The 15,353-nt window shown below is 35.9% G+C and overlaps 1 protein-coding gene across 1 annotated transcript in view; it reads right to left on the bottom strand.

Moving 5' to 3' along the window:
- The window catches only part of LOC107726638 (CUB and sushi domain-containing protein 3-like), a 274,484-nt gene that overhangs the window by 60,429 nt on the left and 198,702 nt on the right, over window positions 1-15,353 (bottom strand). The window contains exons 45-50 of the mRNA XM_016536300.1: window positions 14,499-14,644; window positions 9,965-10,045; window positions 9,567-9,680; window positions 6,858-7,046; window positions 5,060-5,206; window positions 3,292-3,480 (exon numbers count right to left, since the gene is read on the bottom strand). Coding sequence (XP_016391786.1) covers window positions 3,292-3,480; window positions 5,060-5,206; window positions 6,858-7,046; window positions 9,567-9,680; window positions 9,965-10,045; window positions 14,499-14,644 — 866 coding nt within the window. The remainder of the gene's footprint in view (window positions 1-3,291; window positions 3,481-5,059; window positions 5,207-6,857; window positions 7,047-9,566; window positions 9,681-9,964; window positions 10,046-14,498; window positions 14,645-15,353) is intronic.

The following is a 15,353-nucleotide window of genomic DNA, read 5'->3' as shown; positions in this document are numbered from 1 at the left end:
AAACGGTTCATTAGTTAACATTAGTGAACTACTTTAGCTAACATGAACTAAGAATGAACAATACTTCTAGCATTTATTAATCTTAGTTAATGTTAATTTCAACATTTACTAATGCATTATTAAAATCAAAAGTTGGGCTTGTTAACATTAGTTAATGCACTGTGAATTAACATGAACTAACAGTGAACAACTGTATTTTCATTACCTAACATTAACTAAGATTAATAAATACTGTAATAAATGTATTGTTCATTGTTTGTTCATACAAACATTAACTAATGGAACCTTATTGTAAAGCACTACCTACTAAATGAACCAGCATTTTTTAAAAGGCAGATCATTTTTTTATACCAGGAACACCAAATTAGGTGACGGATTTTCAGCGCAGCACAAGGGTTAAGAAATGTCCATCCAAGAAAGTCCAATACAGATACTTCCCTTTACAATGGCAGTTCGTTAATATCAGCTTCCTCGTTAACCTATCCACAAAAGCCAGTCTCAAAAAAAATTTGAACCAAAGCACTGATGCACACACACCTATGTGGCTAGTTTTCCAGCAGATGAGGGCAGGTGAGGTCATTGCCATCGATTCAGTTACCGCTGAGTGAACTTTGAATTAGCACTTTCCCTACAGAGACCAGGATGTGCAAAACAACCTATTTTTAAAAACTAGTTGGTGGATTGTCTAAACAACTAGTCAACCAGCTGTCTTAAGTCTTAAGGTCTGGCAGTCTGTCATACAATCCCTTAAATTAGTAAAATCCAGTTTCTTAATGACAGGAAGTGGCATCATTTTGGAGGGAAAACAAACATTAGTACAGTAAATATTAGCAGAGGATTTGTCGAATTATGTGATGTTTTGCAGTGATGTTAGTGGGTTTATGTCACTCTAAAACATCCATCCATGTTTGATAAAATCACAGAAAACTGTTTATTACCAACATTTCAAAAGATAAATATCAAAATGTACTTCAAGACGTCTTCATGTAAACAAACTGTCAGTTCCTCACGTTATCGCTTTATTTGCATTCTTCTCGAAATTGTTTAAATAATCAAGTTATAATTAATAAAGCTAACTAATACAATGCCTGATAAGTGTTTTTATGAATTCTTTCTTACATTGAAACACCAACACATTCATTTTAAAAGTTAGCAGGAATGACACTCCACCGCATTTGACCTCATCGAGTCCACACAGTGAATGGAAGGTCTAAACATGGTCACGTGTGAGCAAGCAGGGCTGTAATTAGCCAGCATGGCAAAAATGTGTAATTAAAGAAATGGAAAAGGTGCTGGAGTTTGCTCAAAGCAAAATCAATACAGCGATGCAACATAATAGGTTGTCCAATTACTGAGTGCTAAAATTCGAATAAAAAAAATTCAGCAAATCAACAGCACTCGTATTCGTTCATTCATTCGGCCGTATTAATTAGCCGGAAACAAAGAGACGATTGATCAGTGATGCTGGCATCTGACACGGTCTGTCTTTGCAGCAATCTCAATAACATTCCAAATCAACACAAAATGCCACATCTGGAAAGAATCATATAAAATATTCTAGTAATGCAGTTGCTTTCTTGATACTAGCTAATGAATGTCAACAGAAACAAAAATAGCTGAGAATATTGGTGTCTTCAGATGAATTAATTACCTAAACATACAAAACTTTGAGAAATAGTTCACCCAGAATAGAAATTTATGTTATTTACTCATGTTTGTCATTACATTTTTGGGTGCCTTTTTAAATTTATACTTATTATATTGAATTTTATATTGTATAATGATCACCTCTCTTATCTAGCAAGCACCAGCCCACTGTTTCAGAAACAACAAATTCAAAACCTTAAAAAATGGCCTTCAAATACGTCAATTTATTTTCTTCCTTCAGCAGATTCTCCTCCTGGACTGTTTCCAGAATTATAACACAATGAGGTCCTGCTGTCTTGATCCGTCTGCTCCTTCACTTTTTCATAGTGTTAAAATCTGCTCAAAATTCATATCCTTTCTCAGTAGCCCATTCACCCTTTATTATTTTGTTTTGCTCTCTTTTTTATTATTATTGTTATTTTCGAGGGGTGATTTATTTTTGATTTGAGTGAAGGTAATTGAACATGCCCCTTTGGGCTTTTTTCCTTGACAGCAATTCTGTTGTTCCACTATTTGTTATATGAAAATGAAGCAACAATTTTATATATAGGGCTTTATGGCAGAGTGGCCCGACGGAAGCCTCTCCTCAGTTCAAGACACATGAAAGCCCGCATGGAGTTTGCTAAAAAAACACCTGAAGGACTCCAAGATGGTGAGAAATAAGATTCTCTGGTCTGATGAGACCAAGATAGAACTTTTTGGCCTTAATTCTAAGCGGTATGTGTGGAGAAAACCAGGCACCTGTCCAATACAGTCCCAACAGTGAAGCATGGTGGTGGCAGCATCATGCTGTGGGGTTGTTTTTCAGCTGCAGGGACAGGACGACTGGTTGCAATCGAGGGAAAGATGAATGCGGCCAAGTACAGGGATATTCTGGACGAAAACCTTCTCCAGAGTGTTCAGGACCTCAGACTGGGCCGAAGGTTTACCTTCCAACAAGACAATGACCCTAAGCACACAGCTAAAATAACGAAGGAGTGGCTTCACAACAACTCTGTGACTGTTCTTGAATGGCCCAGCCAGAGCCTTGACTTAAACCCAATTGAGCATCTCTGGAGAGACCTAAAAATGGCTGTCCACCAACGTTTACCGTCCAACCTGACAGAACTGGAGAGGATTTGCAAGGAGGAATGGCAGAGGATCCCCAACTCCAGGTGTGAAAAACTTGTTGCATCTTTCCCAAAGACTCATGGCTGTATTAGATCAAAAGGGTGCTTCTACTAAATACTGGGCAAAGGGTCTGAATACTTAGGACCATTTGATATTTCAGTTTTTCTTTTTTAATAAATCTGCAAAAATGTCAACAATTCTGTGTTTTTCTGTCAATATGGGGTGCTGTGTGTACATTAATGAGGAAAAAAAATTAACTTAAATGATTTTAGCAAATGGCTGCAATATAACAAAGAGTGAAAAATTTAAGGGGGTCTGAATACTTTCCGTACCCACTGTATATATATGCATAATGAATGTCCTCGATGAAGCACAAAAATGTTAAAAGTACAATACAGAGCTGTGAGTTTTGCCAGTGAAGGTTAAATCAAACAATACTTGAGCACAAGTGATTGTCAGTTAAATTAGCCTTCACGGTCAACTCAAGGAAATGCAATTTTTGTAAACTCAAGAAAATAATAATAAAGACAACACCTTGACATGCCGGCAGAGACGAGTCCCAGGCCAGATAACCGAACTCAGTTCTCTTGCAGACGGCTATATTTTTCCCGATGAGCCTGTAGCCGCGGTCACAGGCCCAGCGGACGACGCTGTTGACGTGGCCGCCCGTCTGGCTGACCACGAAACCGTGCTGCGGAGAGTCTGGGGTGCTGCAGTACATCGCTACAGATGATAGAACGGATCATTAAGCACTCACACAATATTGACTCAACACATCATCATTATCACAGATAAATAATTGGCAACACTTTACAATAATCATTAAACCCATTATTGCATAATCATGACATTTTAAACTATTTCAGTGTACATTATCTGTTAACAGTACATAATTTAATGCGTGTTAATGTTACAAATTAACAACAATAATAATACTTTGACATTATATAACATACAAGTATTATTTAATATATATTAATTACATCTAATTGTGCCTTCAAGCCTTGTTGCAATAATCATATTTACAAGTTAAGAATTACCAGCGTAAAACATTGTAATCAATATTTATATTAATTACATATTATATAATAAATTATATTAACAATAAAGCGTTACTAAATATTTCTACTCTAATTGTGCCTTTAAGTCTTGTTGCAATTATCATATTTACAAGTTAATTACCACCAGTGGGAAACTTTGAGCCCAGATTTTTTTTCACATTGGTGGAGTGTAAATTAAAGAATCAAGGTATTTTATACAGATTATGAGCTGAAAGGCATGTGCAACAAAAAATACATGTCCTATCATTCTCTGTGTTGTCATGAGAATGCATAAATATCAAGTGCACAAATGTGCATCCTTTTCCTTTTGTTGCTTTAGCACTGAAAAAACACCCCGTGTCTGTCAGTAAAAAATGAATATAAAATTGCACAATGCATCTACTGTATTTTATTCTTTCACATCATAATTACAACTTCTGAATGTTTCCCAGGAGGATCTGAAAGCAGCATACGACTTCTTTCACACAAAAGTCATTTCATTACATCTTCAGCAATAAAGTAAAATAATGGAGTGAACTACTTACCAATGTTTGAAAACACATATTTGTGCTTCATGCACAACCAACACGCAGCGACAGGCACAAAACAACACTTTCTACTCAATTCAGGTCTGACTGAAACTATGATTTGAGCAGTGCTCCTCCTCATCTATGTACTGTATATTGAATTTAAAGTATGAAATTTAGAGTTTTTAATTGCAACTGAAATACTTTTTTTAAGGAAATACTGATATGTTGTAATGCATTGTGGTTATTATCAGCACTTTCTATTAAACTCAAGTTTGACTGAAACCAGGTTAGACTTGTTAGACTTCTGCACATCTATCATGTTATTTATGCATTGCCCCAGAATTTGCATAAAAGATGTGGCTGGAAACTGGCTGGTGTGGGAGTTCAACGCACACCTCTGTTTGCTGTTTTCCTTACATGCTGCTAACTAAGCAGGATGTGTGAAACAGGTCTGACATGTGAGGTCTAACATACATATTTCTCAAATGCACTGTAAAATTTGTTTAATGATTTAATTACATTCTTCAGAATTATAGGCCTATATCGTTTTTTTAAAGCAACTTCTATTACATTTCCTGACTTTTATGTTACACAAACATTTGGACACAAACACATGGACAGATGGGACATAGACTTGGACGAAGTTGTCATGGGCATGACAGACAAAAGGTCACGAGAGACACATAGAACTGAAAGGAATTAACAATCGGGGATACATACTTTGATACTCACCCACGTAAGTGATACGAAAGCCCTTTTTGTTGGTGCCATGATCAGATGACCAGCGGAGAAACAGCTGGTGACCCATGGTGGTGATGTTGAAGGGCACGCTGAGATCTCCGCTCAACACAGCCAGACTCTGACTGTAAATATTGGGCCCTGCAAAAAATAAACTTTAACTGTTAGCTAAAAACAGTTTGGCATTTCCAATGTAAATAAAGCAGCAAATAAATGTTCTTAAAGTTATGTACAAGGACAGTTTGAAGAAGTTTGCAAACTGCCTATTCAAGAGACGGAATGCAATTCAGAATTCAATGATGTCATCGCTGATGGTTCAATTTTGACATTCTGACAGAATCAATGCAACATTTTCAAAATTGAAGGAACAGTTCACCAAAAAATGAAAATTTGCTGAAAATGTACTCACCCTCAGGCCATCCAAAATGTAGATGAGTTAGAGAAATTTTGCATTACATCACTTGCTCACCATTGGATCCTCTGCAGTGAATGGGTGCCGTCAGAATGAGAGTCCAAACAGCTGATAAAAACATCACAATAATCCACAAGTAAGCCACACCACTCCAGTCCATCAATTAACGTCTTGTGAAGTGAAAAAAGCTGTTTAAAAAAAAAAAATCATCATTAGGGCATTTTAACTTTAAACTTTCGCTTCTGGCCAAAATACCAGTCCATAATCCATAACACTTCCACCAGTGAAAAAGTCCATCCTCTGTTGACCACTCACATTAAAATCCACCCACATATTTGATTAGAACTGTTTTTGGAACTGTTTATGCACTGTGCTTGATCTGTGCATATTTCTCTCGTGATTCAGACGAGATGACAAGACTTTTTTTCACTGGAGAAAGCAATATTACGGACTCGTATTTTACCCGAAGCAACGGTTTGAAGTTAAAATGCCAAGCACACAGTTTTTCAATTCACAAGTTGTTAACTGATGGACTGCAGTGGTGTGGATTACTTCTGGATTACTGTGATGTTTTTATCAGCTGTTTGGACTCTCATACTGACGGCACCCATTCACTGCAGAGCAAGTGATGTAATGGCAAATTTCTCCAAATCTGCTACAATGAAAAAACAAACTCATCATCAACACCTCGGATGAGGGAGTACATTTTTAGCAAGTTTTCATTTTGGGGTGAACTATTTCTTTAACAAGAAGTTTCCATATGTGGCAATGAGCAAAGAAGATTTCTCAGAATAAATTCATCAAGTGGAAATGTCCATCCGATGGGATTCAGCCGATTTAGTTTTAGACACTGGGGAAAGAGCTCCAAAAATTGCTTTGCTGCAAAACATTAACACAAAATCTGGCCTGAGAGAAGGAAATTGGTATTGCTTCTCACTTCCTATTCCACTGGGGCTCTGCAAATGCCATGGGCATTAATGAGCATCCAATCAATGATGAGTATGAATAGGGTAATTTGCTGATTGCAAGCACTTAAGTAATTAGCGCTAATAACACTCAGAATGTATTTCGAATTGTCTTTGCCATTGCCTCGCTATCAAGAAATACTCTAATCTTTCTAGCGTTTTGCATGTCTGCTGTTCCTAAATTAGTTTTTTTTGGGGGGAGTGTATAAAAATATTTCTCTCGTAATGGTCATGGGTCTAAAAAAGCAGCTCTGTTATTTTTCAAACACATTCCCGAGGCTCCAAATTTCATTTCAAATTTTCAAGAAAAGCGTCAGAGTTAGGACAGGCCAGAGAATAATGACTGTAATATTCAGGGACACAGTTGCACGAGCTGTCAGATGATGGCTGAATATGAGGAATAATTCAAACCCACCATCAAAGATCTCCAGAATATCAAACTCTTTCTCCGTCTGGAAGAGTTCAAAGTGCAGTGTGATGTTGTAGCCCTTCTCCACGTTGATCATCCAGGAGCACATCTGAAGGTTGGGGTAGCTGTCAGGGTAACCTGGACTCAGGATCATGCCCGTCGAGTCGAACAGAACCTCATTGTCAGGACATTGCACTAAGAAGAAACCAAATGACCATGTGTTAAATAGTGCAAATACCAACCCAGGCTCAATGGGAAAATGTGTCTGTGGTGACATTTCTGCAAAATTATATCACAGCATGTTGCTTCTTGCATGTTTCGTGACACTTTCAAAGTGGAACGTCCATTGAGCAGCACTAAAACCGTTTAGTTTTATCAGAAAAAGAAGACGGTTAAACTGGCAACTTTTAAATACGTTGTCTGTTGCATCTATCACACCAGTTTGGAAATGAAATGCACAGCAAGTGGCACTAAAAGATCAATCCTCTATCATGTTTGACAATAATGTACCACCTACACTAAATCTGACCCTAAGCCTAATCAATAGCGTTAGCAAACATGAAGCTTAAACAACCGTGACATTTTCATATGCTTCTACATGTCTATGAGCTTTTTTATTGTGTTTTACAAGTCTTGTACCAGGTGCAATGCTGTACCAGGTGCGCTACCGAGCAAGCTTACAACATCAGAAAAGTCACATATGGAGCTGGTTATGTGATGCAAACATAAAATGTAATTGTTCACAAATCATGCATTATTGTAAAGGTGTTTTTGAGGTCATAACATAGTATTGTGCAAGGAAATGTATCAATAGTCTGGCCCTGTAATCATAATTTGTGTGAAAAGGAATAGAAGTTGTTGTTGTTTTATTACTACAAATGTTCATTTTAGCTGGAAACCGCAGTAAATTGTATGTATAAGAATGTTTCTGAGTTTTGCAAAAATGCAGGTAGGCATTTTTTTTTCAAATGAGTCATGTTGGCAAAAACACCATCTGAAAACAAACTAACCCATATAGAATAAACTGATTGCATGACATTGTCACCATGTTCTATGCTCGCCCTGAAGAGCACTTATCATGTCAGTCTTATAATCAAGGTTTCTCACCTCATAATTTACTTTTACCCAACATGATGAGAAGTGACAAGTTTCCTGTAATTTGCAGTAATTTGCTTATTCTCACTAAAAGTAAGATGTGACATGACTTAATAAACAGTTATGTTGAGTGCATTTTTGAACCAATGTGCCGAGCTACTTAACGCCACTAAAAATACAAAGCTGGTTAAGAATACAAAATAAAATGTCACTACTCTTTAGAGTGCAAATTTGACTTGAATTGGTCAACAGAATTTTCATTTTTGGGTGAACTATAATGCAGCCTAATATATATAAAAATCCTATTTAAAGCTTTATATTGTCCCACCCGTCCCACCCGCAAATTACGCCTATGGCCCCGGGGCCCAGTGCGGTCTTAATGCGGCCCTGGTCACAGGAAGCTAAATTAGAATTTAAATTAGAACGACAGGAAGAGGAATTTACTGAATTGTAATTCGAAGAAATTCAACAAAGGCGATGCATTCTGAACAAAACCGGCATTATTCACCCTGGTAATTTATTAAATATGATTAAATATATAAAGACTAAGTGTTTCTACTTTTAAAAATAGACCTTTAAAGTATTTTTTTAATTTGTCAAGGCTTTGTCCTTCTAGTTAAAAATGATCACAATGCATTTGAATATCAATGTATTGTAACATTCAATTGCAAGTCTGCAACACTGTTTGCTACCTCAATTCACATTCTAAATGTAAGCTCAAATGCTCTAATTATTAATGGTAAATACTAATATGAAATATTAGAAATATTAGAAGAATGGAGAGTATATTTTATACTGTATTTCTAGTAGAAAAGCACAATGCATTCAAATTTCAATGTATTTCAATGAATTTCAGCTGTAATAAATGCAATAATGTAGTTAATTTGCTAAAAACAGTAATAATTTGCTGTAAAATGATGGTACATACTTAATATCAAAATATTAGAAACAGGGCAGAATGGAACTTGTTAAACCTTTTTTCTTTCTAGTTTCTAGTTTCTTTCAATGCATTTGGATTTCAATCATTTCAATGTATTTTACTATTCAAAATTGAACTGCAAGTCTGCATCCTGTTCGCTACTCCAATTCAATTTTTGCTATAAAATAAAAATGATTAATTTTAAATAATGATTAAATAATTTGCTAATAACTAATAATTTGCTGCAGTTATTAATGGCAGAAACTAATAAAAAATGGCAGAATGGAAAGCATTATACAGTATTTTTCGTCTTTTAGTTAATAACATCAATGCATTTGAACTTCAGTGTATCTCAATATATTTTAACATTCAAATTTCAAGTCTGCACCCTGTTTGTTGCCTCAATTCGTAGTCAGGAACTTCTGTATGGAAGTTCTGAATTGCACATAATCATTATATAAATGTGGGCAGGCATATCTTTAGGCACTCACAGTTGCGAGAGGTACTTCAAGACATCTAGAATCATGCTGTTTGATATTAAGTTTTAAACACAATGATTCACAACGCTGTACTGCGGTTTTCTTCATCCGGAAGTCCAAAAGAGCCTAACAACTAGCGGCAGAGCTAACGACGTGAGACATAAAAACAGGAAGAGCACGGACACAAATGAGACAGAGTGCTGGATGTGCTGCCAAACTAACCTTGGCAGACCGGAGGAGGACCATCCATCTGCAGTCGCTCGCCCAACCTACAGGTCAAGATCTCGCTCCCGAGCAGCGTGAAGCCCAGCGGGCAGCGGTACCTGATGATGTCTCCTGTTGAGTAATTACACACCCAGATCTTTGCTTTTCCACTACAACTAGCGCTCAGCTACACATTAGCTAATTAAGACCTGACCGCTTACACGCTTTTGACAGTAATGATGACAAATGCAGAGTGTCGGGTGTTATTTTCCCATCAGAAAGGGGCATTTTCTTTCACATTAAATAAGAAACGCTGCATTGCGAAGGTGGGCACCTTGGGAGCGTCTCTTTAATGAGGGTGCGATGCGTGATAAATCTATGCAAACAGATGATCATCAAACGTTCTTCAGGCTTACCAATTTCAAATTCATCATCTTCAGCCAGGATCTCTGCGTTGGCGACACGTGTGGGAGGTTGACAGACACGAAGTTGGTAAGCTGCGAGAGGGAACGAGATGAGTGAGAAACGTGATGTTTAGCTGCTGGTTAAGTGATAACGCTTTGAAAACAACCCACACAATGATATGTTAAATCATCACATCTGTCACCGGAGTTTTTCTAAACGTACAACAAAATTACGCGCCGCAGCTGCAAAGTATGAATCACAATCAAGGGTCATAGCATCTGCCTCGTCAACAATGATTATGCCTTATGATTATAACAATGTCTAATTGCAAGAGTTTCTAAAAGAGGATCATATACATTAACAACCTCCTATTACTGTATGATATGATAACAGTCACTATTGTGATGTAACATCATTTGAAGACACATTATGTTGAGCAGAACATGTTGTATGCCCTCAATAAGACACATAATTCACTAATGTTAAGATTAGTTCATCTTGTTGTGTGGCAATACATATAAGGAAATGCTTTTCAAATTCAGTGGCCAATTTATTTTTATGCACATGCAAAATGAGATTTGACTCATTAAAAATAAACAACAAAATGAGATTTGACTTAAAACTTAAAAATACGTTTTGTTATAGTACTTGAATATAAAAATTATTCATATTAAATGTAATAATCAATTTTCTAATAAAATGTAATACTTCTCTGGAATTATAATGGTAAATATATATAAAAATTATTAGCAAAATGGCAGCATGGAAAATATATTTTTTGCACACTGAAGATTAATACATAGCTTTAAGATGCTGGTTAAGGGGTTTAATAATAATAATAATAAAAATGGGTTTTTGCTTTTTTAATATTAACATTATTTATTTTAAATGTAATAATAAATGTAATAATTTGCTGTAATTATTAATGGTAAATACAATTGGAAAATTCAAGGAAAATGTCAGAATTTTTTTTTTTACATTTTCTTAAGAAAAAAAAAGTGATGCTTGTTCATGCAACCTGCCAACACAATGAATGAATACGAAGATTATAAAGATTAATAGAATATGAAGATTAATACATGGATTTATAGTCCTGGTTAAGGGTTAATAAAAAATAAAATAATAATAATAATAATATAAATAAATTTTTAGTGTAATATTAAATTATTCATTTTACATGTATCAATTTAAGTTGCTAATAATTTGCTGTAATGATTAATGGTAAATCTTACATATAAATCATTGGAAAAATAGCAGACTGTTATTTTATAAATTTTCTGAGGAAAAGAAGTGGTGCTTGTTTACGCAAACTGCCGACACAATGAACAAATGCAAAGAAGATTAATAGAGTTAAGGATTCATTCAAATGAGTTTAAGCACCTTTTTTTAGGTAAGATCCAGCAAACGCTCTCAGTATCTTAACATCATTAAGATTTACCAGCTACCAAACTGCTAAATGACCTTTATGTTGTTTGACGACGCCACTGACAAACAAAAACACATTTCATTTAGAATTCATCATTGGGAGAAAACAGGAACACTCAGAAACACTCTGAACACTGAAAAACTCCGCTGTAACTACGCTAACACATTAAAGGCAATTTCAAACCAGAGAATGAGTATTTTGGCAGCTCTGGGACCACAACTATCTTATTTTATTATCTTTTAAATTTCTAATCAGCTTTGAGCTTTGCAGCACTTGACGTAACTTCCTTATGCTCTATTAGTTTATTGGTGAACTTCAAAAGCATCAGCAGAAAATATGCTAACGCAGATGTTAACGTCCTTTAGTGAATAACGGTCTCCCATCACAATTGCAAAATAGATTAGAGAAAACCAATGGGGTTCAAAGGTCATCTGTCGTGTTCAGATGCTATTTCCCCTGTTAAAAGTTCTTCCATAACCTAGTGATTCGCCTACATTGATAGAATTACAAAGCATCATGCACAAAGATTATTGCAACTAAAGAAGCATTGCATGTATCTTTAGTAAAAGAGGCTATTTCATAATTGCAATTCGCTCAGTGAAATAAATATTGTGGACGATTCAGGAGATATTTGCATCAAAAACACTGAAAAATTCAAATTCAAATTCAAAAATTTGAATTTCAAATCAAAATCAAAAAGCATTGACAGAATTGAAGCCAATTCTAAATAAAACCTATGCATGTTATATGCTTGAGTATTGTGTTGCTATCATAGCCACATGCTAAATACAAATCAGTTTTTGAGTCTCCATACGAAGAGTGCATCTGTTTGAATGCTGCACACTATGTAGATCATATCAAATCATCACTTATGAGGTTCCATAACAGCAAGGATGCTGCCTTAGAAGCCAAATGCATGTGTTTCCACACCTGCTCATTCAGAAATGAATGTTATTACGGATGATGGAAGTTTCCAAACACATTATAGCGCCATCGGAATGTGGCAGCTGCAATAATCGAAGCCATTTTCCCGAAGAAACAAGTAATACAATTTCTAGCCCTTGTGTTTGAGAGCAGTAAAATAAAAAAACAAGGGGCCAGAAAGCAGCAAGGTGACACGCTAAACAGGCGTTCGAAGGCACACAAACCAGAAGGTTCCTAATGCAATTTCATGCCACAGTTAAAAAGGCGGGGCATAGAGGAGAAACAATAATGTACAGTATGTGGAAAATAATGTGTTTTTTGAACTTTAAACCGCATAAACACATTTCATTACACCAAATACACAAAATAATGTTCTTTTTAGCAGCATCATATGACCCCTTTAAGAAAAAAAAAAGTGATGCTTGTTCATGCAACCTGCCAACACAATGAATGAATACGAAGATTATAAAGATTAATAGAATATGAAGATTAATACATGGATTTATAGTCCTGGTTAAGGGTTAATAAAAAATAAAATAATAATAATAATAATATAAATAAATTTTTAGTGTAATATTAAATTATTCATTTTACATGTATCAATTTAAGTTGCTAATAATTTGCTGTAATGATTAATGGTAAATCTTACATATAAATCATTGGAAAAATAGCAGACTGTTATTTTATAAATTTTCTGAGGAAAAGAAGTGGTGCTTGTTTACGCAAACTGCCGACACAATGAACAAATGCAAAGAAGATTAATAGAGTTAAGGATTCATTCAAATGAGTTTAAGCACCTTTTTTTAGGTAAGATCCAGCAAACGCTCTCAGTATCTTAACATCATTAAGATTTACCAGCTACCAAACTGCTAAATGACCTTTATGTTGTTTGACGTCGCCACTGACAAACAAAAACACATTTCATTTAGAATTCATCATTGGGAGAAAACAGGAACACTCAGAAACACTCTGAACACTGAAAAACTCCGCTGTAACTACGCTAACACATTAAAGGCAATTTCAAACCAGAGAATGAGTATTTTGGCAGCTCTGGGACCACAACTATCTTATTTTATTATCTTTTAAATTTCTAATCAGCTTTGAGCTTTGCAGCACTTGACGTAACTTCCTTATGCTCTATTAGTTTATTGGTGAACTTCAAAAGCATCAGCAGAAAATATGCTAACGCAGATGTTAACGTCCTTTAGTGAATAACGGTCTCCCATCACAATTGCAAAATAGATTAGAGAAAACCAATGGGGTTCAAAGGTCATCTGTCGTGTTCAGATGCTATTTCCCCTGTTAAAAGTTCTTCCATAACCTAGTGATTCGCCTACATTGATAGAATTACAAAGCATCATGCACAAAGATTATTGCAACTAAAGAAGCATTGCATGTATCTTTAGTAAAAGAGGCTATTTCATAATTGCAATTCGCTCAGTGAAATAAATATTGTGGACGATTCAGGAGATATTTGCATCAAAAACACTGAAAAATTCAAATTCAAATTCAAAAATTTGAATTTCAAATCAAAATCAAAAAGCATTGACAGAATTGAAGCCAATTCTAAATAAAACCTATGCATGTTATATGCTTGAGTATTGTGTTGCTATCATAGCCACATGCTAAATACAAATCAGTTTTTGAGTCTCCATACGAAGAGTGCATCTGTTTGAATGCTGCACACTATGTAGATCATATCAAATCATCACTTATGAGGTTCCATAACAGCAAGGATGCTGCCTTAGAAGCCAAATGCATGTGTTTCCACACCTGCTCATTCAGAAATGAATGTTATTACGGATGATGGAAGTTTCCAAACACATTATAGCGCCATCGGAATGTGGCAGCTGCAATAATCGAAGCCATTTTCCCGAAGAAACAAGTAATACAATTTCTAGCCCTTGTGTTTGAGAGCAGTAAAATAAAAAAACAAGGGGCCAGAAAGCAGCAAGGTGACACGCTAAACAGGCGTTCGAAGGCACACAAACCAGAAGGTTCCTAATGCAATTTCATGCCACAGTTTGGGTTGAATGTATGTATGTTCACGGCTCATCTCAGCATACATACGGCATAAGTAACATATTCTGTGGGCGTGAGGGAATAAGCCAGGATAATCGAGCTGACAATAAACAACTATAAGCGAACTAAGCTGTCGTGAATGAGGAAGCAAAACTGTGGACGATTCTGCTCACCATGGTAACGCAGAACAAAGAATCCGCTGGTGCTGAAGTCGCTGTGGAACTTGAGCAGGATGTGATTGGACGTGCTGGAAACGGCCTCCTGAGGCGAGCTGCCGCTGAATTGACCGATCTGTGGGGATGTTTGGTCAGGGCCGTCCCTAAGGGAGACAACAGATCTGTTCAAACCCAGATATGAAACATTAAAAACCTTCTTTGACTACTTCTGTCTGCTGATATAAAACTCGTCCACTCTCCATAAGTCGCTCTCCCACGTCTGGCGGGTGCGTGTCGGGGATCTTATAAAGAATGTTTATGAAAACAGGAGAGCAGACGTCTCTTCTCTGCAGCGTGTGTCAGTCGTGCTTCAAAACCCTGAATAAACAGCCTGACTAGTGCCTTATACAGTCAATGCATAGCACTCAAAATGACCTTGGTTCTCAGTCAGTTCAAAATCTGTAATAGCATATTAATTAGGAAAACAGTTTTATATAATAAAGTCTAATTTAGTGTGCGATGCAGCAAGAAATAGCTTCTGTTGTGGTTATGCAAAATATTTTTGTCAGATAATGAATGTGCAATCATCACTATCATCAGTGTTGGGGAAAGTTACTCTTAAAAGTAATGCATTACAATATTGCGTTACTCCATAAAAAAGTAACTAATTATGTTGCTTAGTTACTTTTTATGGAAAGTAATGCGTTACGTTACTTTTTGCGTTACTTTTTAAATCTGGACAGGGCTTGCTTGTTTGTTTTTAAAATAAAAACGTTCTATTTTTGGCAAATATAAAAGCCTTTTCACATCAAAAGTGAAATGAATAAGCCTCAGGCTGAAGGAAATTTATATTTACGTCTGTACTGTAGAATG

This window comes from Sinocyclocheilus rhinocerous, unplaced genomic scaffold, assembly GCF_001515625.1.
Source record: "Sinocyclocheilus rhinocerous isolate Xijiao unplaced genomic scaffold, SAMN03320098_v1.1 scaffold5, whole genome shotgun sequence".
Taxonomy (NCBI): Eukaryota; Metazoa; Chordata; class Actinopteri; order Cypriniformes; family Cyprinidae; genus Sinocyclocheilus; species Sinocyclocheilus rhinocerous.
The sequence above is the reverse complement of the archived record's forward strand: the minus strand, read 5'-3'. Positions and strand labels throughout refer to the sequence as shown.